The sequence below is a fragment of the Triticum urartu genome, chromosome 2A (assembly GCF_056163025.1).
Source record: "Triticum urartu cultivar PI428250 chromosome 2A, HENAU_Tu73, whole genome shotgun sequence".
Classification (NCBI taxonomy): domain Eukaryota; kingdom Viridiplantae; phylum Streptophyta; class Magnoliopsida; order Poales; family Poaceae; genus Triticum; species Triticum urartu.
In genome coordinates, this window is record NC_141874.1 from 630,202,732 (window position 1) to 630,228,387 (window position 25,656).

A 25,656-nucleotide genomic window follows, 5' to 3' on the forward strand; every position below is an offset into this window, starting at 1 on the left:
TCTACTCTCTACTGCTTCGCACTTATGCACCTCTGTACACCGCACGTACGCCGGTATATATTACCGTCCGTCGGTCGCTCCGAATGGTTCCTTTCGACAACAGCGATCTACTTTCCGGCCTTCACAAAGGAGCCAAAGGCAAACAGCGGAGAGAAGGAAAAAGAAAAGAAAATTGCCGCGCGTCAAAGTCACCGTCGTCCGTCACGTTCTACACGTTTGCAGACGTGCAGCAAGTGTTGCGCCGGGGAGGAGATATTCCGCGATGCGGTGCATGCACGCCGATCTCCTCGTTCATCCGTATCGACGCTGGAACAAGGCGCGGACGTTGACGGGCCACGCATCGGCGGCGCCGCCGTCGACGATCCTGCCGGCGACGATGAAGTTGACGGCCTCGGTCGGGTGGAACGCGTCCCAGAACACGTACTTGGAGCGGTCCTCGCACAGGGTGGCGGAGCTCGAGTTGGCGACGCCCATGCAGAGGAACGGCGGGAAGCTGCCGCCGCAGCAAGGGTCCAGCGCCTCCTCGAAACCTACGACACAGATCCAACTCTCAGTCCACGAAATGCGAACCTGCCTGCAGCACGCAAGAAAGAAAATCCTGCTACCGTATTGACGGTGCTGCCGGATGATCTCCATGACGATGCCGTGGGTGTTGGTGTAGACGAACGCGCTCTCCGGGCCCGTCTCCTGGTTCAGCCTGCCGATCATCCTCTTCAGCCTCCTGTTGTAGCCTTCGCAGAGCCTGTTCACAGCCGCCGAACACTCGCCCGCAGGGATGAACTCCAGGGCGCGCACGTACGGTATGCAGCCCAGCGGGCCGACGTCGGCGATGACAAATTTCCTAGCCCCGAGCTCGTTCAGCCGCTTCGTTTTGGAAGTGAATTGCAAGATGGTGAGCTCAGAACGGGAGCAAAGCAGAGAAAATTACAGTGCTGGTGACTAGCGAGTTAGAGGTGATCGAGTGGCACCTTGAGATGAAATGCCAACTTGGCAACCAAGGCGTCCTGGAAAACTGCAGGGTCAGGTTTCTGTCGTCCGAAGAATGGCACTGCAGGTGAGAGGTACTCCAGGATGTCATTGGATCCAGCAGCCACCGTGAAGAGCGCGTTCCCCAAGAAGTCGGCCGTGGCATTCTCCCCCATGGTCTCCATTACCTGAGCTCTGGTCTTCTCAAAGTAGCTGATTTGCTGTCCTAGTGGCACCCTTCCGATCTGCCAACCCAACCACATTTTCACACAATTGCAATTCAGACAGACAGACAGAAATCAAGCCAAGGGAAGTATACAAGTTGAACAGAAAAATCACTTACATAGAAGGAACCGGTCTCGTCGAAAATGCCGGAAGAACCAGAAGCATAGTTGGCTCCACTATTGATCACTTCAGCACTAGAGTTTGGGGCCAAGTAGGGAGGAGCAAAGCTCTCCTGCCCCAAGGCTTCACCTGAGGGAATAGCACCAAGACATTTTCGTCAGATAAAACATGGACAGTCTAAACAAAGTTTCTCATGAAAACCCATACTTGCTACTATTACCAATGACATCCGCAATGGTCCTGCCGTTTGTGAATCTCCCGGTCGGCTTGCCGCCAGAAAACGAGAAGTCGACGCCGTATGGCGGGGTGTTGGCCTTGGAGAGGGTCACGAGATAGTCGTTGTTCCCCGCGTCGACGAGGGAGTCGCCGAAGATGAAGAAAGCATGAGGCGATGCCGGAGATGGGCGAAACAGGAGCAAGATCACTGCTGTGAAGAGGGAGGGGCAGCAGCGGGGAGGGAGCACGGCCATCCTATGCTGAATCGTGGAACGTCTCTAGGTAGGACTGCATATATCCAATTCTCGTACGCTGGGCGCACTGGCATGCTGCATGCTTATGGTGCCTGCTGCATCGTATCCGTAGTACCGTTTGACAAGGTCATTGTCTGACTGCTTCAAGAGGAGATTGAACTGTCCCAACTGAATCTGGATGAGAAGATTGGGCGCGGTACAGGCGAGCTGTCAGACATGCTAATGGCTGCTATCTTGTTCGGCTAACGGGGGAATGCATCTGTCTTACAAAATAATAATAAGTTTCCACAGCTGCACTGACAATAGAGAATGGCAGATGCATCCGTACTAAGGCAAATGCATTTATAAAGCCATTCACTGGCAATACCGAATGCATCCCCTTGGAAAAATGGAATATATACTGCCATTTGCTGATAACGTTCCACAATGACTTATCATAAAATTTGTATAAGAACAGTGCAGGGATCACTAGCTTTCTAGGTACATAATCTAGTCGAAGTTCACTGTGACTACTCGTTCACTTATATAGGAACCACATGATGCAATCTTTCACACGTTGTCGTCAGTTAACGATTATAATGTACACTGAAATCTGCAGTACCTACAAACTATAATTGGCTTGGCTAACCGTTTCTACTCACACAAACTAGAGGAACGGCCAATCAATCAACTAAACAAAAAAAGAAGCAAAAATAACTCCATTAACATTACATACAATCCCATACTATCTCGCTATCATATCATACCCAAGCTTGTCTTGCTTCTCTGGGAGCATCAAACACAGCCACGTCTGGGGCCTTCCTCATGGACCTACTCAACTGAAACACGGGGTGCCTGCACAGCCTCTCCACACCTTTCCTGAAACTAAATCTGTCGAACAAGCCCTCCGCGTTTCTGCTACCAAATTCTTTTCCGGAACTGTTCACTCGGCTATTCGGATCGCTGTGACGTGGAGGAACTCCACTGTGGCACTTATTGTGGTCCATATCACACTTCTTCTCTTGTTCTTCGAAATCATTTTTGGAGTTATGGAGGACTTGTTGAGCCTCAGATAGGAACTGTTCGGAAATAGCCTTATCAATCATCGGGTGATCGACCCTCTCCTGAGTTGAACAAGTGAACGGTTTCGCCAAATGCTCCGGCGCCTGAGGTTCGTCTTGGTCATTTGGGGAATCGGAGCATGACTGCAATGTCATGGATGCTGCAGCTGTCTCCTCCCTTTCCCTTACGGTCCTTACGATCAAAGTCCTGAGGAAATTCATCACCTGAACTGCATGCATCAGGGCGGTTAATGGATCGGCCATCTGGAAGAGAAATACCATGGGGTTAGTGTATGCTCGCGGATGTGCTTGGTCACACAGGGTTTGCTCTGCAGGTAAGAATAACAAATAGTAGTATTTCCAATAACCTGAGTCATGTTTGGAGCAAAAACCATAGCGATGTTTCGTGCATTCATCTTGTTGTAGTTTTCAAGCTCCACAACATCGGCCATTAGATTAATAGCCCAGTTAAGTAATGCTGCTTCAACTGGCGGTAGCATAGAAGCAAGGAGAGCGCACTCCTCTTCTGTGTTGCAGTGCATTACTTGCTCTGGAGTCAGCGTGTCCAATACTCCTGTTGGAAGTTCCCGAAACCATGCCTGCAAAAGAGCACGATAGGTCACGAGAGGATGTACGAGAAAAATGGTTAAATAATGTTTATCTAAATGTAGCCATTGCCCACAAATATCTCTCTCATTTTCAGTTTCATGCTACTGCTCAAACTTAATGTGTATGGTTCCTTCCTGAATGTTCATCTTTAAGGCTCTAAACATGTTGGTTTTGCAGAGAAATTGCGCTCACAGCATACTGTCTGCTAGTCTTAGGTATCTCTTGAAGTTGAAAATAAAAGAGAGTTAGCGTTACAGCGGAAGTTCTCAGCACCTTTATCAACCCAGCCAGGCAATGTAAGTCAACTTCATCCGGAACTACGCCGCTGTTTAATTGGTCTCTGACGCAGATTTCTTGACCATTCTCTGCGTTAATTCTGAAGATCCCTTCAATCTAAGAACACAACAGATATAAATAAGCATTCAGAGGGCTTGAAGCTGGTATTTCAATTGCTGATTTATTAGCTTACAACTGGCCATACCTTAAGTCCTTCTCGTAGATACAACTTCCTCTGCATCATCAAGAGTATCGTGGGCACACTATTTCCTCTTTGATCATATGAACATTGCAAAGAGGTTGGTGAAACGCCAAATACACTTGCACTGCACGGGAAAATATGACTAGGACAGGTTAGCAACTAGCACTAAGTAATAATCTGGAGCATCGAGTTTAAGGTCTTATGATATTTAGTTGACGCTTCATATCTAGCTTGAGGCAAACGTAGCAGAAAACATACAATCTGAGGCAACTGTTTCTTTTTAAGGGACTAGGAAGCAACGGCAGCAGTATGACAACGTTAAATAAATACTGAGCTGTATTAAATAAATACTGAAATCCTGTCCTGATTTGATGTTAACAACCTAAAAAGATGATGCGAATGGCATTAAAAATACAAAAGGTAAAAATAAACAAAAATCCCATACTATGTCAGATGCAAGTACAGCTGCTGAGATCAACCTAATCCAAAACATAAGCTAGACGAGAAGATTCCCATTGAGCTGCCCATGCCGGCCAGGTCAGACACCTAAAAAGTCCCAACTTCAAGGTCAAGCACATAACAAATCTGGGTACGAAATCCAATAAAGAGCTCAGCCGTTAGCCATGCAACAGAATCCCAAAATCAATTTATTTCGTTCATCCGCCGGTCTGTGTCCTCAGAATCGTGTTTCCACGTATCTTCAGAATCATGGCAACTGTGCCAGGAGCAGACCACTAGACCAGCCCTCAACCAAAAATGAATAAACTTCTGGGCTAAACAGTTTCCCACTCCTTGGCATGGATCGTAACCTTATAACTTATAATAGTACCATAATTCACAGAACTTCTGATTCAAAAGGCACCACTTGTCCTATTTTTAGATCCACTTGTTGACCTAATTAGTTAAACATTTTTTAACGAATTCCACTGTTCGTACCCTGTATCTTCTCTGAGTGCATAAGCATAACAAGAGAATAGCAAAACACAGCTCATAAAATCAGCATGTTTGCATCAACTACTCAGGAGCCTTCCTGGCAACAATAGTCGTACCTAGAGTTTCATGTGCTGTTAAATTTCTTATTTTATTTACCTTTTGCACAAAGTAAATAACCGTGTTCCGCTTGAAATGAAGTAGTACTAAATAGTAAATATCCTTATCGTGCGGAAGTATCTGATTGAAAATTCCTGGTTACCCAAAAAGATATACGAATTATCCTTGTTGTGTCGAAGTCTAAAATGTCTGATCACCCAAAAAATTATACGTTGTGCTGACAAGTGCCTAAAAAAGATACACGGTCCAGAAACTAGCAAAGCATTGCGCGCGGCTTGTTTCGATCACAAATTCACGAAAACTATACTACTCAGCTGTCAGCAGTCAGCAGCAGCGCCGATAAAAGGAAATTCAGCAGCACAATCAATACTGCAACAAAGAAACAAACCAGGTACAGAGTGGGTGGCAGAGAGCTGACCTGACGCCGGGCGTGGGGCGGGGCACGTCGGGCTCGAGGTCGGCGGGGAGACCGAGGAAGCCGCCGAAGCGGTCGAAGGTGACGTGCGCGACGTGCCGCACGTCCATGGGCCGCCCAATCTCCATCCCCTCCTCCTCGCCGCCGCTGTCGCTGTCGTCGTCCTCCCCCATCGCGCCGGCGCTGCACATGACCAGCGACCGCCGCAGCGCGCCGACCACCGCGCCCACCAGCCCGCCTCCCCTCCCGGCCTGCATCATCGCCGACGGCGGCGAGGCCGTCCCGTCGCTCTCCGCCTCCTCTTCGAACTCGTCCTCCTCGAACTCCTCCTCTTCCTCGTCGTCTTCCTCCTCGTCGTAGGTGCGCGACGGGGAGATCCCGAGCCCGAACCGCATCTGGAACGGCGCCATGGCGGCTCCTCGGCGGTGGCGGTGGCCGCGCTCCGCCGCGCGGAAGGGGAGGAGGATGCGGGGAGGCGTGCGTGGGGGGCGCGACGCGGGCGGGCGGGGTGGGCGTTTGCCGGGTCACGTTTGCTGCCCAGTTTTTATAGTCCTCCCTCTGATTTTAATCCATCCGATCCGAGGGATCTAATCTGATTACCACCACCACGGCGCTCGGCTTAGCGGCTCGTGATTACGCCCACGTCGCCGGTGCTGCTGCCTGTCGTCGCTTTCGATCGTGTTTTCGCTTTGGCTCGGCACGCGATTATCTTTGGTTTGAAACGGGGCGGGACAAAGCGGAGCGGGGAAGTGGTTGGATTATGGTGGAGCATTAGTTAAGTCCCGGCGCTGGTTAGTGGGGCGGAGTGGGGAGCCGCAGGCCGGGCCGGGCCGGGTCGACCGCCACGGTGCGTGCGTGCGTGCGTGCGTGCGTGCGTGAGGGCTTTACAGCCTGGGCGGGCGGAGCAGTGGCAGTTACGGCCGCAGAGGCCGACTTACCACGTGCCCCGCGTCGTGCTCCGTCGACTGGGTCGCCAGTCACCCGCGACCCGGCCGCGCGCCCCGTGCGGGGCAGGCAGCGGTGGCGTGGCAGGGATCGCGCACCCCGCATGGCGCCGGTTTGGTGCCGAGCCAGAGCGTCGTGCTATGCAGCCTTCGTTCGTCGCGTGCGGTGGTCGGAGGCTTACCGTACGCGGCTTGGTACAGCAGTTGGTTTGGGGAAGGGCAAGTGCAGTACGCGGCTTTCCGAGCGTGCCCGCGCAGCGCCTCCGTGAAAAGACCCTCAGTAATCGCGACGTGACAAGCCGAGCCGGGCACGTACGCTCGCCAGACCACATGTTCACGTCGGATGCCGCCGGTGGTGGTGGCACGTGCGGCGTATGCGGAGCGTGTACAATTATTCCGCTCGAAGAAGAGGTTTCTGTGTGTATAGTACTTCCTCCGTCACGGTTTAGAAGGTGCGCTTAGAAATTCTCTAGAACTGGTTATCTATTGGTTGTGAGATGGGCTAAAAAATAGCATTCACACTACGCATGCATATAGAAATAGTATATCGGAGTACTAATTAGCTACTAAAAATAAATGCAAAGCGCTTAAACCTTATCTATTATGAAAATGCACGTAAATTTAACTGTGTCTTCTAAACTGTGACGAGGAAGTACTCTCCTTCGCGCGTGTGTTAATTAATCAGCCCCCACCTACGTCCCCTGCTCCAGCTCATGCCCGCTTCGCAAAGCAAGAGCGACCGGGCGGAACACGAACAGCCGATCCCGCGTACGTATCTGCTGGCTGCTGCGTGCCGTACTACGTCGCGCCAGCCGCTCCCCGACGAACACAAGAGGTGCTCTGCTACAGGGCGGGCAGACAGTGCGGTTGATCTGCATGCTTTCGTGTTTGTTGCTTTGTGTGAAAGGCGACCGTGCACGCAGGACCACGTACGTACTAACTCGTGTTCATGATCCGCTGTGGTGCAATTGTTGCGTTGCCTCGTCCCGGTCTCCTCCGGGCAGCCTCTATGCTGCGTGCACGGCGCACCAAAAGGACCACTCCACGCAAGCGTCGCATAATAATTGTCGCTGGTGGATATTATGGGGCGGATGGATCAGCGCGTTCGTGTGCGTGCCGTGGTACTTTTTTTTTTGAGATCTCGTGCCGTGGTACTTGGCAGGTCGTGACTGACGCTTGATCGTTTTGGAATTTCCAACTGTGTGTCCACGGATAGGACGATAGGGATATATGAGCAGCCGATTTCTGGAATCTGGGTGCACCGGAACCAAGTTTCCATGCAAGTATTGAAAAACTACGAAACGACAAAATCACTCACATGATTCACATGTGTGTTGATTAGAAAATTAACGTGTAAATTTCTACCATACAAGAATATGATCGGTGGTGTTGTGGTAATGGTAATTCTACCCATTGGTCTCGCCTAGTCCCACATGGCAAGTCAAGGAAGTCTAAATAAATTGTCGTGATCAACAGGTGCCCCTTTGCCCTTGAGAAGAAGATTTTAAAGACAAACTTGGAAAATAAACAAGGGCAAAGGGGCACAAGTCTATAATATACTCATTTAGGGCATTTTCCATCAGCGACCCTTGAGCGCGAGCTAGTATCGGTCCGCAGGGCGGTTCACACGCGCTTTCTCCCGCAAGCCGGAGACAAATGTGTGAGGGTTTTGTGGGCATCCGGACATTGTTGTCTATGTATACACACATGTATTTGAGTTTCCAGTCAATACAATTATAGCATGGATAATAAACGATTATCATAAACAAGGAAATATAATAATAACAACTTTATTATTGCCTCTAGGGCATATTTTTAACATCCACGGAGATGAAGCACGAGGTGGACGCCCTTACGGCTGTGTGGCAGAGCTGCCGTGCCAGGCAGATCGAGGCCGGCTTGCCGGCCAGCTCACCCAGATCTCTGACGATGAGGACGATCCCATGATGGCGATGGGCTCCGAGGACACAGCTTTGGCGGCAAGAAAGGGCAAAGGTGCCTAGAAGTACCATTCCGCCATTTAGCACGGGTCAGCCCGGCGGGAGAAAAGCGGAAAAATTGAAACTCGAGATAGAAGGAGAGGTGGAGACGATGAAAAAAATAGATCGATTGATCAGGGCAAGAACCGAGTAAGGTGAGAAGAGGAAGTAAGGAAAAAATAGAGATGGAGGAAAAGAAGAACCAAGAGAAGAGGGCGTTAAAAAGAGATGGAGGCGCGTTGGCTCCGAATTAAGCAAGAGATGGAGGCTCATAGACCCCAAACTAAGAAAGATCGGGCGAGAGTTGATCGCATGGCCGAGCTGAATCGGTTCCTCGTGTTGGATCCAAACCTAATGGATCCAGTGGCGCGAGATTTTTGGGCGGAGTCTGGATTTGATCATTCATTTTACAAAACTCGAAGAAGGGGGCAGTCACACAGCAGGAACATGTGAATTGTACATGTCGCCGGCGAAATCCTTTGGTTCATGCAACTTATCGTAAACCATATGGGTGTTTGCTTGATGTGGTAAATGTTTAAATTTAAAGGAAATCGAACTGTTTAAATTATGGAAGCTGAAACTTGGCGATTCTGAGTTTAGGCCTTATTTGCACAACCTTCGTATCCATAAGAAGCGTGCTGCATATGACAGATGACGATCATCGATCTGGCGGCTCTGACGGAGTTGCTCAATGCTCATGCATGGGCGCATGCTCCTGTTATTCTATCATGTGCTGCATGTATCACTAACTTTTGCACGCGGAGACAAGAACTATCAGATTAACCTTGATATCGTACCTTAAAGAAAGATCGGTAGCCTCTTTCCGTTATAAAATTAGGTGGGTAAACAACGACAGGTAGATGGGATCGCGAGCGTTGCATGCATTTTCCAATTTTTAACCTGAAAATCGACCGTCCAACTTGTGTTACCGTCAACCTCAAAAAAAAAAAAAACTTGTGTTACCGTCACGGGCTAACATGCATGCATGCTTACTGCCTTACTGGTAGCTTTGTTGGTGCATGTCGTCGTATGTGGAGGTGGCTTGTCGTGTCTCGTCACTTGTTTTCCGTTATGCCGACCCACCCCGCGTCGACAAGACAAAGTAGTCTATATGCAGATACCTCGGCCAAATTACGTTTTCTTTGGTAAAAGGACAGCTAGCTAGCAGTAATTTTACGTGGGTTCTAAGCATCGCATGGGCACCGGTCACCAGCCGGTCGATCGATCGCTCTCTGGGATCCCATGCTATGCTAGCTTTTCTGCAGAACCTCACCTGCACGTCGTCCGTTAGGGCGTCGCTTTTGGACGAGAAAGGGCCGAGGTGACTCGATCGAGTCACTACGTGCTTGCTTGTTGTTGTTGCTTTTGCACTTGCCTGATTTGTCTCCTCGATCGTTACGTCTTGCTGCATCGGTCGACAGATTGTTACACGAGAGCTTCTTAATTATGCTCCATTGCATTCTATGATGCATCTCGTTTGGTTTGACTATAGGAGCATGTCATATTAATCCTTGAAGAATGATGGGGTTTAGGTGTAGGTGTAGCCGCTTAGGAATGGAATTACTAGCTATGGAGGACTGACAGGCAGACAATCGAGAAGAAGTAACTAGGGGTAGCGACCGCGCGTAGGCCAGAAGATGCGAGGGAGTCACGACTATGGTGGTTGACAGTGAGTTATATATATGCACTACTTATTAAAACTTCTTTGAAAAACTTATTCCCATTTCATCAGTCAGCCCAGCCATGTATAGACTCTCTCTCCGGATAGAAATGGCGCCAGCCGACACTGGAATAAACCCCTGAGCTCTAAAACCTTATTAAACCCCACGAATCAACAAAAATCATCCAAAAGCTTGGCACGACGGGGACTGGGGGACACATGAGCAATTAACATACTCGTACCCCAACCGTAATGTCCGAAGAAAAATGACGATCGTGCATCCTAATCATCGATCAGGGGTCACAATTATTCAGTGCTCCTTCGATGAGGACACGCGAGGCAAACAAATCCCGCTTTAGGCGACGCGCACACTCATGCTTTGGTGCCTAACCACCATTATTTCGAAAACCACACTCATGCAAGTGCACACACACGAGCTCTCGAGAGAAAGGAGGAGAAAAAGGAAGGAGAAAGAGGCAACCACCGGCCCGGCTACTTGAAGACGTGCTACCTGAAGACGACGCGCACCCACAAAAAGACGAGGCGAACAAAAGCTACTATGCCACCAAGGTGTGGTAGCAGCGGCATGTAGCGCTTGTTGCTTAGCCTCCAAACATGTCGACGTCCGTGGCACTTTCGGACTCGAGCCTCGGTCCTGTCGATTCCATGTCCATCGGTGGCCTGGCCACTCCCAACAACGGCAGCGCAACAAGAAGAGGTCCGCCGACGATGCAAACAATGGACGACGACGACGGCGACGTCACGGGGACGCAGCCATTTCGCTTGCCATTAGATTAGGATGCATCATCTTTGGACTGATGGTGCGCATGCATGCATGCATTGCATGCATTTCCATGGGCGGGGATGACACTGACGAGTGACGAGTATGATATGCAACTATGCACTCGTGATAAGTTTTCTTCACCTTTTCCTGCCTGGTGGAGTAGGATACCGTCGTTGTTGATGCATGGTTAGGTCAGGGCCGGTAACTTGGCAAGCAAAAAAAGGCCGTGGGGCCCCAGCCTTTTGCCTGTTACTCATCAAATCGGTTAAGCTCCCTTTACTGAGTGCCACCGAATTGCCAGTGCTTCCCACGGTCATGGTCAGAGAGCCAGTTTTGGTACATGGCACTATCGCAGACGCAGAGCACCCATGTGTAGGTTTGGCGATTTGCCGCAAGTCTAGCTTAGACGTGTAAAGCTGGTGCACGATAAAAAAACTAGCAACTGTCAGGGAGCTCAGACCAGCTCGTTTCCGATGCGTGTAGACGAAGAGTGCTCCGGGGTCTGTGCTCGATCTGCATCGCTGCATAAATGAACATGGGTAACATTTAGGGAGGAAGCTGTGAGAGTTGAGACTTTCGGAGGGCAGTGAGCGAGGTAAGGAAGAAGGGTAGGTCGGGGATTGAAGACGAGACGCAGCAAAAGTTCATCGGTTGTTGCATACAGAACCTTGTGGTTGTGGACTCGGCAACTGTTGCACAATGAATCCTATACTAAACTGTAGGAGTGCATTATGGCTACTCGTGTAGTCGTGTAATTAAGCATTTGTCGAAAGCATTCCGAGTTCCTTCTTTCACAAGCAGGGCGCGGTTTCAGGTTCACCCTATGGATCCATGGACCATGCATCGGCCTAGTACACAAATCTGCGCCGGAGTACCGGGTCTAGGAAGAGCAAGGGACTAGTGTAGCTGTGGTACAAAATGGCAGGACCGAGGCAGCGTGATGATGGATGATGGGTGCTGAGGCTGAGCAAAGACCCTGGATCTCGGCGGAGTATCATTTCATTTGCCATCCGGAGCTTTCAATACCGAGAGCAACCCAGCTAGGCCAAGTAGTTGGTGTCCTGGAGATATTGGAGCTCTTGTTTCTTCAGTAAAGACTCGGCAAATTCAGCGACAGACAAGAAGAAAAACGTGTAGTACATGTCACAATCAGTCAGTGATATCATTTTGATGCCATGGACTTTGTGTCATCGCAGGTCAAAAGATAGTTTTCTTCATCTCATCAGTGGATCAATCGCAATCTACTGACGCCGAAGCACAAGAAGTCCAGAACGACAACACCCGTTTCATCGCCAAACAACATGCGTATACTGTTGGCCTGCTTTAATCAGCTGCACTCTGTTGAGTAATCAGCACGCTGCCAGGGTATTTATTTATGATAACCAGACTATCGGTGGCTTAACAGGGCCCAACATTGATTGCTCAAGCTCATCTCAAGAATCTGGCCTGCCTGCCTGCCACTGAGGACCATAGTTTATGTCACATCATCATCGCTTTGATTTCCTACTAGTCACAGTTCTGAATCAAAGAGTCTGAGAGCAATTGATGAGACTGAGACTGGAACAGAATACCAAGACTGCATACTGGCAAATTGTTGAGAAATGATTGTGCTACTTGACAAATAGATTGCCATCGAGCTAAACCGTTTATCACTTCATTTTCCTATCACACGCGGTTGGTGTGCTGATTCAGACGAATGCGAAGTGGAGATACAGAGTTCACTACAGCTACCACAGTAACCAGACAACTTCCAAGCAAGATGGCGTGTTTGATTGCGAAAGTTGTCACTGGCAATAAATACCAGCAGCAGCTAACGCTTCAAGGAGTAGCTCTTTCCTGTGAACGCGTTGAACTTCGGCTCTTCCTTCTTCGGAGGCTCGCTCCCTTTAGCAGGCTCCTGTTGGCAGCAATTGAATAGAAATCAGCGACTACGATTATGTTAAATATCGTGTCTTCTTACAGAAATGTCATACATAACTGGTTAGCTTTAAATGAAAATTTTAGTTTTTGCACATAAATGATTCTGAAATCATTTCAGCATCCGGAATTTGTCTCCGAATACACTGAACTTGAAAGGTTTAACTTGCTAAAGTAAAAATTCAGTAGAGAAAAAGAGCATATGAACAATTTTTAAAATAGCAGAAACTACCTTCTGTGCTTCTGCTTCTTTCTTGCTGCTTGCACTTGAACCAAACACAAGCTTTCCTGTTTTCTGGCGCGTGGATGTGCTGGCTCCTGAAGGTGATGCAGTTTGCTGATTTGCCCTTTTGTTTGAGTCTGAAGGCGCAGAACGTGCAGCCGCAGTGGCCGAAGAAGCTCCAGGTGCTGGTTGTTTTGGGCCCTTACCATCCAACCGTTTTCCTGAACCAGTGAATGGTTTGAACTTTGGTTCATCTTCAACGATAGCCTCTTGATCTGAAGATTGCCAAAACAACATAGTTTCAAAAGGGGAAATATCACAACTATCTTCAGCAGCCTATAGAAAAGTGGCATAGGATGTCCAACAATACTTTGAAGCAGACTAATAAACATAAAATACATCGAGTTGGTCATAGTGACTGATGTATTTATTTATGTACAATATTGTTTCCATTTCCAGGTGGCAACACCAGTAAGGCTGCCTTCGGTTTGAAGGGATTGTGGAGGAAATGTAAAGGAAAATAAAACAGAGGAAAATTTTACGGAAGTAGCGTTCGGTCTGCAGGAACGAACGGCTAGAGGAAAGTTTCCATAACCTTTGATTTCACAGGAAATAAAACATCTGCCGGGAGCTCTTTTTTTTGGCAGAGTCCCTAGGCGAGGCACAGGAAAAGCTACTACTAGAGGCCCACATGGGGTGCTTGGGTCATGTGCTGCGATTGGTGGGTCCCAAACCTTTTGCATGTTCCTAATTCCTTTCCTGTGAACCAAACGGTCTTGATTTTCTACTTCCCTTGTTTCTCTCTCCCATAGGTTTCTACTAGCACCCCAATCCTATTCCTGTAAAGGTTTTTGTTCCTTTGTTTTCTATACATCCATTGTGAACAGGGCCTAAATAGATCTGCAGCTAAGCCTGGGAATAGTTTGGACTGAAACTTAGTTTTTGGATTGGCTTTTGATTTGATTTCTATATAGATTTGGTCTCTATTGGATTGAGATGGAAACCAGTTCGGTTTGGTTTGGGTTGTGCCTAAGAATGGACTGGATAGGTTTGGGTTCATATTTCTTAGTCCAAAACAAGTGCAAACCATGGTTTGAGACCAAATCAAGCGATTAGTCTGAGCCGCGCACCGCTTCCACCTCCAGCCAAACTTCAAAGACGCGATCGGACATTGCTGCTGCTGCCCACACGGCCACACGCACTGCAAGACGGTTCACGTATGTATGTATCCTATGCGGCGAGGGCGTGCACGTGCGGCTACAAAATCGATCAACCTGTCTGTGTGCTAGTCTCTTTGGGCTAGCTTTGCACTCGTACGTGTTTGCTCTCTAGAGGATCCAAGCTACTAGTGCTTCAAATCCAACAGCCGCTGCTGCTGGCCGGAGCCCGTCGGCTGTCACGAGCTTTGACTACATTCATGGCGTGCCCTCTTATGGATTTGTCCACGGTTTGAATCTGTGGGTTCAATCCAAATTTTGGAAATGGTTTGGACTGGGTTGAATGGAGAGCATGCATAGTTTGGTTTGGTTTAGATTCTAGATGAAAATATTTGGGTTGGTTTGGTTTGGTTTGGATGTGTGGCGTGTATTTCTATAGACTGGACTGGTTTTAGTTTGGATGTCAAACTATTCCCAGGTTTATCTGCAGCTATAAAACGTATGCCAGACAGGAACAATAAATTTGTTCAACAATAACGTAAAACACAATCACATTCAGCAACTATGATTTTGACAAGAGTAAAACACATACCTTCAGCAGGTGCCTTGCCTGCAGGAACTATGGGACGCTGTGGTTTTTCAGGTTCTTTGTAATCAAGAGGAGGTGCAAAGTCCACCTCACAGTCTGTCTCAATAATGCTAACTGCAGAAGCAGGTTTTGCTTCAACAATATCAATATAATACTGTTTGTTGTTGTAAGCTACCATGATGCTGTCGCCCGTGGTTAAGCAAGAGAAGTTTCTTAGAGTTTTCTCCAAGCTGCAAAGTTACACAAGCATATTAATGATGACAAAATGAATTAAGTGACTTTAATAGACAACTCTAGCACAAAGTTATCAGTTATTAACATGGTGAATGGCAAAAAAAATGAATGGGTTTTAGTGCAAACGTCTAGCTACTGACATGGCTTTGGGATTCGAGATGTCCAGGAAATCAGTCGTGTGAGGCTGCAGCTTCACATATGTACCCTTGGGAAGAGTAGCATTCTTGACACGCACAATGTCACCCTCTTGAAGAAGCATGTTTTGCATCATCTATACATATGAGAGAAAAATTATGTAACAACTCAGTCGGAATACTTTTCAACTGAAGAGAGCAGTAAAGCAAGTTCACTCATAGCACATACCCAGTAGGGCATGATGATCATGCCTTCTTCTGCTACAAACTCCAATACACCACAGTGTGAAATCCTGTCGGTGACACCATTGTGCAGTTCAAATAGCATAGGATACTCAATGTGCAGGGAAGCTGTTAAATCAAAACCAAACAGTTACAAATGCACATAATAATATTCTCTCAAGAGTGATTAAAGTCAACAATATGAAGCTACGACATTCAGCCTAAGGTCTAATGGAAGAGGATTTGAGCTTTACCCAGACGATCAAGGGCAGATGGCGGCATTATTACTGCATTGGAAAACATAGAACTATATTAGAGTTAAGTGATATTGAAACTGAAGAACAAGAGGAGAGAAGAGGCTCCAAGGCTTACCTTTGTCACCACCTTCCAGGTGTGGCTGGAAAATATAAAAATTCAGAAAGATGGTTATATACAATTCAGATTCTAGCACTGCTAGGTACTAGCAGATAAAATTGATACCGCAAGTAGAATACCTTGTCAAAAAAAGATGCTGGATAGCAGCGGTACGTTTGCTCAAAATTACTAGCATGGTAACCATATCCCGCGTAAAACTGCATAAGAGAAAATTTGGGTTAGCTAAGCATATGCGAACTACACCAAATACGAGAGAAACTAACTACTGTGGCATCTGTTCAGAAAAGCTGTTCTAAGCTAAGAATGAAAAAGGACCACAATACAATAATTACGAACGCCATGACTATCACAGGAACAGAGTTAATCAAGATTAACCTGCAGATATGCACATTTGCGTTAAGGTGTGAAGTATTTTGCAAACTATTCAATAAGAAAGACAAATCGTACATACATGAAGGGATGATCCAATGATTAATTAGTCCAGTTCACAGAGGGGGGAACAGCTTTACCACCGCGCCAAGGCTCCCCTTCCCAGTTCACGTAGGTGTATTACTAATTTACTATTAATTCACTCGAGGTGTAAACAAGGAACAACAAGAAAGTACTGTGTACTAAAATTAATTCGATGTGAAATTTATTTTTTTACCAAAGTTATCTCCGGATCAGTTTATTGTTAGTATGGTCAGACTAGCAATGACTTTCATCAACTGATATTCAAAAGAATCCTTCAAAGAGTATGAACATAACCAGATTCATCTATCAAATGCCACACTTGAACCCTATCTTGGCATTTGTAGGCAGAAATAACTTGGCACCAAGCATACAAATACGAAATATAGTCACATATACAACCTAATTCTCTTTTCTTTTTTTTTTTTCCTTTTTTTTGCAGGTATACAATCTAATTGTCTAATATAATATCCATGGCAGTACGGCACTTAGTTGCATAGGAAATTTCAAGGGCAGTTGAAGTAATGCATACCATCTTGAGTGGACCTTTGCTTCTACTTCTCTTGGACCTGTTATTTACCTGTAAAAAACATAAGCGAGTATGAGGGGAAACTATTTAAGCCGCATAAGAAAATGTACAATATCGCAATTCTCCGCAACGGAGAACTAGGATGACAAGGAAAGTAACACTATTTAGCTCCTTATATCCAAAGGATCCGAACCAAAATTTCAGGATTATCAACAAGCTCGAAACTTTACAGCGAAACACAAACCTAGCTCCATCACCGGTACAGTTATTTATTCATTACAATTTATAAGTAGCGCTAGATTTTCTTTCGAGCAAGCCCTGGTTCCAAGCTAACAACAGCCAGCCTAACAGCATGAACAGATTCCAGTTCCAACACTACCCCGAAAAATACACGGTGGCGAATCTAGATGGCGCGCGCCCAGAATCTCTGGGGTTCTAATGCTCGTACCTCAGAAACCAAACCAATGGCCGGAATTGCCGACGGTGTCGATACAGTACGGACGCACCACCGGCCAGGAGTCGCTCTGCTGCAATCAATCGAGGAGGGGGAAAGTCGCTTACGAGGGCGTGAGGAGATGGGATCCGAGACGGGATGGATGAGACGCAGAACGGGCTACGATCGGAACAGATTGCCGCGGAGGGGACGGGATTGGGAGGGGGGATATCTGTTGGGATTGCGTGAGGTTTCCGCGGAGGAATATAGAATCCGGGCGACGCGATGCGATTGCGAGGGGGAGAAGGCCGAGCGCCGGTGATGTGGTGGAGCAAGGCAGTCCGCTCGCCTTCGGGGATCGGAAACGGAACACAACAGAGAGACTGGCAAGGGGACCAGGAAACTAGCCCGACGGCCCAGGCCCGCTGGGGAACCGCGCTTCCCCTGGGCTCGGGGCGTTATAAGCGCGTGACAGCTATGTACCGCCTTTGCGTGTCGTGTATTAGCTCTCGCCTACAGTGCGGTGCTACTGGATTGGCCCAATATTGTTGCTGCGCGTCCCGAAATCACTAATTAAGGAGTATTCGTTACAAAGAACACTTCACTTTCCTAGATCGCGACAAGTGGCATACATGCAGCGCGTCACTTGTCGCAACCTGGGAGTTTATCCTTTTTTCGTTGATCCGTTTATTCAAAACGTTTTATCTCTTAAACCGTGCGTCCAAATCTCGAACCGTTTTTACCGTTGGATTCCTCCCGTTGAGATCTTCAAAACTAGATCCCATGTTGATAGATTTTGACGAACTTTTTTTTCACGAAAAAACCGGACGAAAAAACTGAACCGGGAGCATGGTTTTTTCCCTTTCCGAAAGAGGCACACCCGTGCCTCTCGCGAAATCACAACCGTGCCTCTCGTGGAAGCAAAACCGTGACTCTCGTGGAAGGAAAAAAAACAGAAAACGCGTTTTTTTTCGTTTTCGAGAGGCACGACCGTGACTCTCGCGAAAGCACAACCGTGCCTCTCGCGGAAGCAAAACCGTGACTCTCGTGAAAGAAAAAAAAAGAAAACGCGTATTTTTTTCCCTTTCCGAGAGGCACGGCCGTGACTTTCGCGTAAGCACAACCATGCCTCTCGCGAAAGCAAAACCGTGACTCTCACGAAAAAAAAAAAAACAGAAAACGCGTTTTGTTTTTCTCTTTCCGAGAGGCACGGCCGTGACTCTCGCAAAAGCACAACCGTGCCTCTCACGGAAGAAAAACCGTGAATCTCACAAAAGAAAAAAAACAGAAAATGCGTTTTTTTTCGTTTCCGAAAGGCACGGCCATGACTCTCGATAAAGCACAACCGTGCCTCTCGCAGAAGAAAATCCGTGACTTTTGCGAAAAAAAAAGAAAACACGTTTTTTCGCGCAATTTTTTTTTCAATTTTTTTAATCAAAAAGCTAAGAAAGACCGAGGGAAAACCAAAACGTCGAAAAAACCCGGGAAAAAACCGTTTAAAAAGCCGAAAACGCGTGTGGAAAAATAAAAAAACAAAATCCGAAGGAAGCGTCCAGAGCGCGACACGTGGCGAATGGCTGAGAGCGCGCCAAGTGGCGCTGATCGTTGCGAAGCTCCCGAATTAGCGCTCGTTAACTAGTTGCTCTCGTTTTTTCCACTGGTTTTATAGGTTTTTTTTTACCGTTTAGCATCAGTTTTCTTTGGGTTTTATTTTTTTCTCTGGTTCTCTTATGTTTTTCTTTTTTTCCTCTTTCTTTTTCTTGTTCTTTCTTTTCAGTTTCGTCGTTACTTTCTGCAGTTTCCCCCTTTTTTTGCTTTCCTTTTTCTTCTTTCTTCTAAAACAAGTCTATTTTTTACACATATTGTACATTTTATGTATACATTAGGAACGTTTTTTATACACATTTTACAATAAGTTTAACACTTTTTCAAATATACTTTTTTTTCTCTACTAGTTTTTCTAGCCTTTCTTTTGTTTTTTATATCCTGGATTAGACATTGTGGGTGTGGATGATTGTAATAAGTTTCAAAACTCTCATGCCAGAGAGAGACAACAATTTGTGGTACTCACTGGTTTCTCTTTTGCAATAAAAATGGGAACCACGGGGCGGGGGGCTAATTGTGGAAAGAATGTCTACTTTTTTTCCAAACACATCATATATCTGTCGTATACATCTAAATTATCTTCACTATTTGCAAAATAGTTTGTTCAACAATTTTCTGCATATGTGTTAAATATTTTTCAAATATACATTGAAATACCAAACCTTTTTTAAAACAAATTGAATATTTTTTCTAATTCTATAAATAATGTTTTTAAATATAAAAATAAAATGTGTGAACATTCTTTAAAATGAAATTTACGTTTTTTGAATGATGCAAAACATTTCTTTAATTACACATATTTTCTCATTGCAACATTTTTAGAACATGTTACATACAAAAAAATGCATGAAAATTTTAGAAATGTCAATTTTTTTTAAATTGGTACATAATTCTCTAAATGCTCAGCTAACATTTTTATTTACCATACATGAACATTTCTTTAATGAATGATGAACACTTTAAAAAAGATTAACTAAATTATTTGTCATAATATATGTATTTAGTTTTTAATATAGAGAGGAATGAAAATGCACATGTCTGACGTCAATGTGACAAAACTACATGACTACTAAGGCCAAACAACTGTCGTTCTCTAGGCGAGCTTGGCTTTCGTCTCGTTAAAGGCGAGACATACACTTGATCAAGTCTCATCAGCCCCATATGTTATTTCAGCACACATGCAGGGCCTATGATGATCCTTGGGGAGGGGGCGCTTTTCTTCTATACTAGACCGTTAAGGCGCGTTGCCGTGCCCGTCCATTCTAAAAATAATAATATAAATATCTGAATGATAGTTGGGAACTTAAAATAATTTATGTATTTTGAATGGTTCAAGTAACATCGCTTCAAGCCCACAGCCATAGAGAAAGATTGATTGATCTTTGACAGAAGAAAGATTGTTTGATTAAGGCAGAATTGTGCTTGAATGTGTAACTTCAAGTTTAGTTTGGCTACGAGAACACTTTATTTGGGCCAAGGGGTAAAGCCCATAAAACTTTAGGAAGGTGCAAAAGGAGTTTGCGGAGGCTAGGGGGTCAGACGGCAGGGACCCTGGCGTCTGGGGCCAAGGACCCTGGCGCCTGGTCTTGGAGTCCGAGAAAGACTCTTGCCTTGTGTGCCAAACCGACTTTGAGGAGGCTGTTTCTCCAAGAAACGACTCCAGGGCACAGCATATAAATAGAGGGGCAGGGCTAGCACCCGGAACACATCAAGATTCACCAAGCCATGTGTCGGCAACTCCACCCTCTCTAGTTTATCCTCCGTCATAGTTTCTGTTGTGCTTGTCGAAGCCCTGCGGAGATTGTTCTTCACCACCACCGTCACCACGCCGTCGTGCTACCGAAACTCATCTACCACTTCACCCCTCTTGTTGGATCAAGAAGGCGAGGACGTCATCGAGCTAAACGTGTGCTGAACGCGGAGGTACTGTACGTTCGGTACTTGATCGGGACGAATCGTGAAGGTGTACGACTACATCAACCGCATTGATAAACACTTCCGCTTAGCGATCTTCAAGGGTATGAAGATGCTATCCCCCTCTCGTAGCTATGCATCTCCATGGAAAGATCTTGCGTGTGCGTAGATTTTTTTATTTTCCATGCAACGTCCCCTGGCAGTTTTTTGGGTCTACATACCAAATCCCAAGCCGCCAAAGAACTACATGTCTCCCCATGTTCAGTTTTCTTGCGCCAGAGGCATCTTCTTCTATAAGTGCATCTAGTGCCCCTTAGTGATTTTGGTGTATTGAAGACTTATAGGTTAAGGGACTAATGAGTTCGTGAGTGTACACAGGTCTATAAGTCTATGAGGAGTTTGATATTTACGATGAAAGTCGACCCCTAAAAATAAATGTCTTCGGCTAAAGACTTTGGTTTTCTTGAAGACTTTGAAAGTGAAGAAATTGGTGTGACCATGAAGACTTGATATTCATGCGAGGAATATGAAGCGTGAAGACTTTTGTTTTCATAGTTTCATTTTCTCTTTCTTGAGTCATAGGAAACATCGTACTGTTAAATGGGGTCGAGGTAAAACTAAGGAAAAGTTTTCAAGTGACGCTCATCTCAAAATCCTACACTTACCAATCCTTTTGAGTGAAGCCATTGGAAATCTCATATAGTTCAGTCAATTTCTTTAGTGACAGAGACGAAGATCTTCTGGTCTCTGAGGAATTTGTTCTTACTGAGGAGTTAGGAATTCGCCAGTGCGGATTGCCTACAAGTGAGGAACATGATAGCCCTGAGGAATTTGATAGTCAAATTTCCGACCGTTGTTGTGCTATGCACCAGTTGTCCTAAAATATCTACCCAGCTAACGGTCGTATCATTGAAGGGTATTTATGTCTTATCATGTCGGGTTGTTCCCTAGGCTATAAATAGCCGTCCCCTACAACCACTAGCTGGTTGACTGCTCCGTGAGAAACTAACAATTGTCATTGAGAGCATCCCATCCTCCGAGGACTTTGAGCGAAAATCATCAAATGAGGAAAACCCAAACCCAAACACCTACAAACCCAAAGTGATTGAGCATCACTGAAAAGATTGTTCCTGTGTGGAACCGACGCTTGTTATCTTTGAGGACTGTACATCCTCCAGACGGTTAGGCGTCATGGTCTAGAGAATCCAAGAGGAAATTGTGGATCGCCGAGTGACCGAGTCTGTGAAGGTTTGGAAGTCACCTGAAGACTTACAACGAGTGATTGGCGTGAGGTCTGTGTGACCTTAGCTCAAGGAGAATACGATGAGGATTGTGTGTCCTCGGGTTTAAATACCTAGCGGCTCCAACCAGACGTACGACTGTCACAGCAGTTGGAACTGGTCTACCAAATCACTGTCTTTACCAAGCTACTGGTTCTATTTCCTCAACCCTTTCATTTCCTCATTTCTGTATAGAAGTACTTGATCGTTACTATTTGAAGACTTTGACTGAAGACTTTGTCAATTTCCTCAATCCTAATTCTTTAGTCACTTTGTCTTCAGCCTGATTATCATGTGTTTACGCTACTTGTACTATGTGCTTGTTTTCATTTCATCATGATGATTGTGCTACTACTCTGTTATGCTTGCATCTGAGTACTTATTCTGCTGCTAAGTAGTTTTTTGCTTAGGAAATTCCTCACCCTAAAATTCCTCAGCGACGAATTTGTACAAATCACCTATTCACCCCCCTCTAGTCGATATAACGCACATTCATCTTCTGATTTTGTCCAGGTGCTCTATCAATTTCAATGGAAATTTAAGGGTGGGCATGGGGTAGATCATGAGGGAGGTTATCAAAGAATTCAACAAAATCAACTTACTCTCTTGGTTCATCGTGCAAAGCAAAGAGGACAATTTGTGTTCAGCTTTTTCCCACAATTGGCATGTGAGGGAGTCCTGGACTAAGGGGTCCTCGGGCGCCTGACCTGTTATCTATGGGCCGGACTGATGGGCTGTGAAGATATGAAGAACGAAGACTGAACCTGTGTCCATATGGGACTCTCCTTGGTGTGGAAGGCAAGCTTGGCAAACAACTATGAAGATTCCATCTTATGTAACCGACTCTATGTAACTCTAGACCCCCCCCCCCCGGTGTCTATATAAACCGGAGGGTGTAGTCCGAAAAGGATATACTCAATACCATAGTCATACAGGCTAGACTTTTAGGGTTTAGCCATTACGATCTCGTGGTAGATCAACTCTTGTAATACTCATACTCATCAATATCAATCAAGCAGGACGTAGGGTATTACCTCTGTAGAGAGGGCCCGAACCTGGGTAAACATCGTGTCCCATGTCTCATGTTACCATCAACCTTAGACGCACTGTTCGGGACCCCCTATCCGAGATCCGCCGGTTTTGACACCGACATTGGTGCTTTCATTGAGAGTTCCTTTGTGCTGTCGCTGAAAGGTTTGATGGCCCCTTCAATCGTCGATAATGATCCCCGGGCAGATCTTTGTGTTCGGCGGCTTCGCACTGCGGGCCAACTCATTTGGCCATTTGGAGCAGATCGAAAGCTACGCCCCTGGTCATCAGGTCAGATTCGGGAGTTTGAACTATGTGGTGGACATCTGTGGAGACTTGATCTTCGTCGGATTAAATACCGCGGTGGCCGCTCCCGGTCACCCCGATGACCATGACCTAAATCTGTCATCGGGCCGCATCCAGGAGATCGCTCCTGTAACCGCTCTGACCCTAGAGCCGGAGCAGGCCGTGATGTCTACTACACAACCTTCTTCTTGTAGACGTTGTTGGGCCTCCAAGTGCAGAGGTTTGTAGGATAGCAACAAATTTCCCTCAAGTGGATGACCTAAGATTTATCAATCCGTGGGAGGCGTAGGATGAAGATGGTCTCTCTCAAGCAATCCTGCAACCAAATAACAAAGAGTCTCTTGTGTCCCCAACACACCCAATACAATGGTAAATTGTATAGGTGCACTAGTTCGGCGAAGAGATGGTGATACAAGTGGTATATGGATGGTAGATAAAGGTTTTTGTAATCTGAAAATATAAAAACAGCAAGGTACCTAATGATAAAAGTGAGTGTAAACGGTATTGCAATGCGTTGAAACAAGGCCTAGAGTTCATACTTTCACTAGTGCAAGTTCCCTCAACAATAATATAATAATTGGATCACATAACTAGCCCTCAACATGCAACAAAGAGTCACTCCAAAGTCACTAATAGCGGAGAACGAACGAAGAGATTATGGTAGGGTACGAAACCACCTCAAAGTTATTCTTTCCAATCAATCCGTTGGGCTATTCCTATAAGTGTCACAAACAACCCTAGAGTTCGTACTAGAATAACACCTTAAGACACAAATCATCCAAAACCCTAATGTCACCTAGATACTCCAATGTCACCTCAAGTATCCGTGGGTATGATTATACGATATGCATCACACAATCTTAGATTCATCTATTCAACCAACACATAGAACCTCAAAGAGTGCCCAAAGTTTCTATCGGAGAATCACGACGAAAATGTGTGCCAACCCCTATGCATAGGTTCATGGGAGGAACCCGCAAGTTGATCACCAAAACATACATCAAGTGAATCACGTGGTATCCCATTGTCACCACAGATACGCACGGCAAGACATACATCAAGTGTTCTCAAATCCTTAAAGACTCAACCCGATAATATAACTTCAAAGGGAAAACTTAATCCATTACAAGAGAGTAGAGGGGGAGAAACATCATAAGATCCAACTATAATAGCAAAGCTCGCGATACATCAAGATCGTGCCACCTCAAGAACACGAGAGAGAGAGAGAGATCAAACACATAGCTACTGGTACATACCCTCAGTCTCGAGGGAGAACTACTCCCTCCTCGTCATGGAGAGCACCGGGATGATGAAGATGGCCACCGGAGAGGGATTCCCCCTCCGGCAGGGTGCCGGAACGGGTCTAGATTGGCTTTCGGTGGCTACGGAGGCTTCTGGCGGCGGAACTCCCGATCTATTGTGCTCCCGGATGTTTTTAGGGTATATGGAGATATATAGGTGGAAGAAGTATGTCAGGGGAGCCATGAGGGGCCCATGACGGTGGAGGGCACGCCCAGGGGGGTGGGCGCGCCCCCTGCCTCATGGCTTCCTCGTTGCTTCGCTTACGTGGACTCCAAGTCTCCCGGGTTGCTTTCCTTCCAAAAATAAGTTCCATGAAGTTTCAGGTCAATTGGACTCCGTTTGATTTTCCTTTTCTGCGATACTCTAAAACAAGGAAAAAACAGAAACTGGCACTAGGCTCTGGTTAATAGGTTAGTCCCAAAAATAATATAAAAGTGCATAATAAAGCCCATAAACATCCAAAGTTGATAATATAATAGCATGGAACAATCAAAAATTATAGATACGTTGGAGACATATCAGCATCCCCAAGCTTAATTTATGCTCGTCCTCGAGTAGGTAAATGATAAAAACAGAATTTTTGATGTGGAATGCTACCTAACATATTTATCCATGTAAATCTCTTTATTGTGGCAAGAATATTCAGATCCATAAGATTCAAGACAAAAGTTTAATATTGACATAAAAATAATAATACTTCAAGCATACTAACAAAGCAATCATGTCTTCTCAAAATAACATGGCTAAAGAAAGCTATCCCTACAAAAATCATATAGTCTGGCTATGCTCCATCTTCACCACACAACGGATTTAAATCATGCACAACCACGATGACAAGCCAAGCAATTGTTTCATACTTTTGATGTTCTCAAACTTTTTTAATCTTCACGCAATACATGAGCATGAGCCATGGACATAGCACTATAGGTGGAATAGAATGGTGGTTGTGGAGAAGACAAAAAGGGAGAAGATAGTCTCACACCAACTAGGCGTATCAATGGGCTCTAGAGATGCCCATCAATAGATATCAATGTGAGTGAGTAGGGATTGCCATGCAACGGATGCACTAGAGCTATAAGTGTATGAAAACTCAACAAAAGAAACTAATGGGTGTGAATCCAACTCGCTTGCTCACGAAGACCTAGGGCATTTTGAGGAAGCCCATCATTGGAATATACAAGCCAAGTTCTATAATGAAAGATTCCCACTAGTATATG

General features: G+C 46.0%; 3 protein-coding genes across 3 annotated transcripts; all 3 read right to left on the reverse strand.

Moving 5' to 3' along the window:
- Positions 1–174: 174 nt before the first annotated feature.
- Positions 175–2,176, reverse strand: LOC125539312 (GDSL-like Lipase/Acylhydrolase superfamily protein). The gene is made up of 5 exons (XM_048702739.2): positions 1,532–2,176; positions 1,310–1,440; positions 969–1,211; positions 606–864; positions 175–530 (listed from the first exon to the last, which is right to left on the reverse strand). The coding sequence occupies exons 1-5, from the start codon at positions 1,779–1,781 to the stop codon at positions 292–294; spliced, it is 1,122 nt and encodes a 373-aa protein (XP_048558696.1). The 5' UTR covers positions 1,782–2,176; the 3' UTR covers positions 175–291.
- A 142-nt stretch (positions 2,177–2,318) lies between these two features.
- On the reverse strand, positions 2,319–5,903 carry LOC125539311 (rho GTPase-activating protein 5). The gene is made up of 5 exons (XM_048702738.2): positions 5,377–5,903; positions 3,912–4,032; positions 3,704–3,823; positions 3,190–3,420; positions 2,319–3,085 (listed from the first exon to the last, which is right to left on the reverse strand). Exons 1-5 carry the CDS (start codon positions 5,781–5,783, stop codon positions 2,522–2,524), a joined length of 1,443 nt encoding a protein of 480 aa, XP_048558695.2. The 5' UTR covers positions 5,784–5,903; the 3' UTR covers positions 2,319–2,521.
- Positions 5,904–12,298: 6,395 nt separating this feature from the next.
- Positions 12,299–17,357, reverse strand: LOC125539315 (ubiquitin fusion degradation protein 1 C). Its single transcript, XM_048702741.2, has 10 exons — positions 17,019–17,357; positions 16,574–16,621; positions 15,711–15,788; positions 15,589–15,613; positions 15,471–15,503; positions 15,224–15,345; positions 15,001–15,131; positions 14,630–14,856; positions 12,890–13,155; positions 12,299–12,637 (listed from the first exon to the last, which is right to left on the reverse strand). Exons 2-10 carry the CDS (start codon positions 16,574–16,576, stop codon positions 12,551–12,553), a joined length of 972 nt encoding a protein of 323 aa, XP_048558698.1. The 5' UTR covers positions 16,577–16,621; positions 17,019–17,357; the 3' UTR covers positions 12,299–12,550.
- Between the last annotated feature and the right edge of the window lie 8,299 nt (positions 17,358–25,656).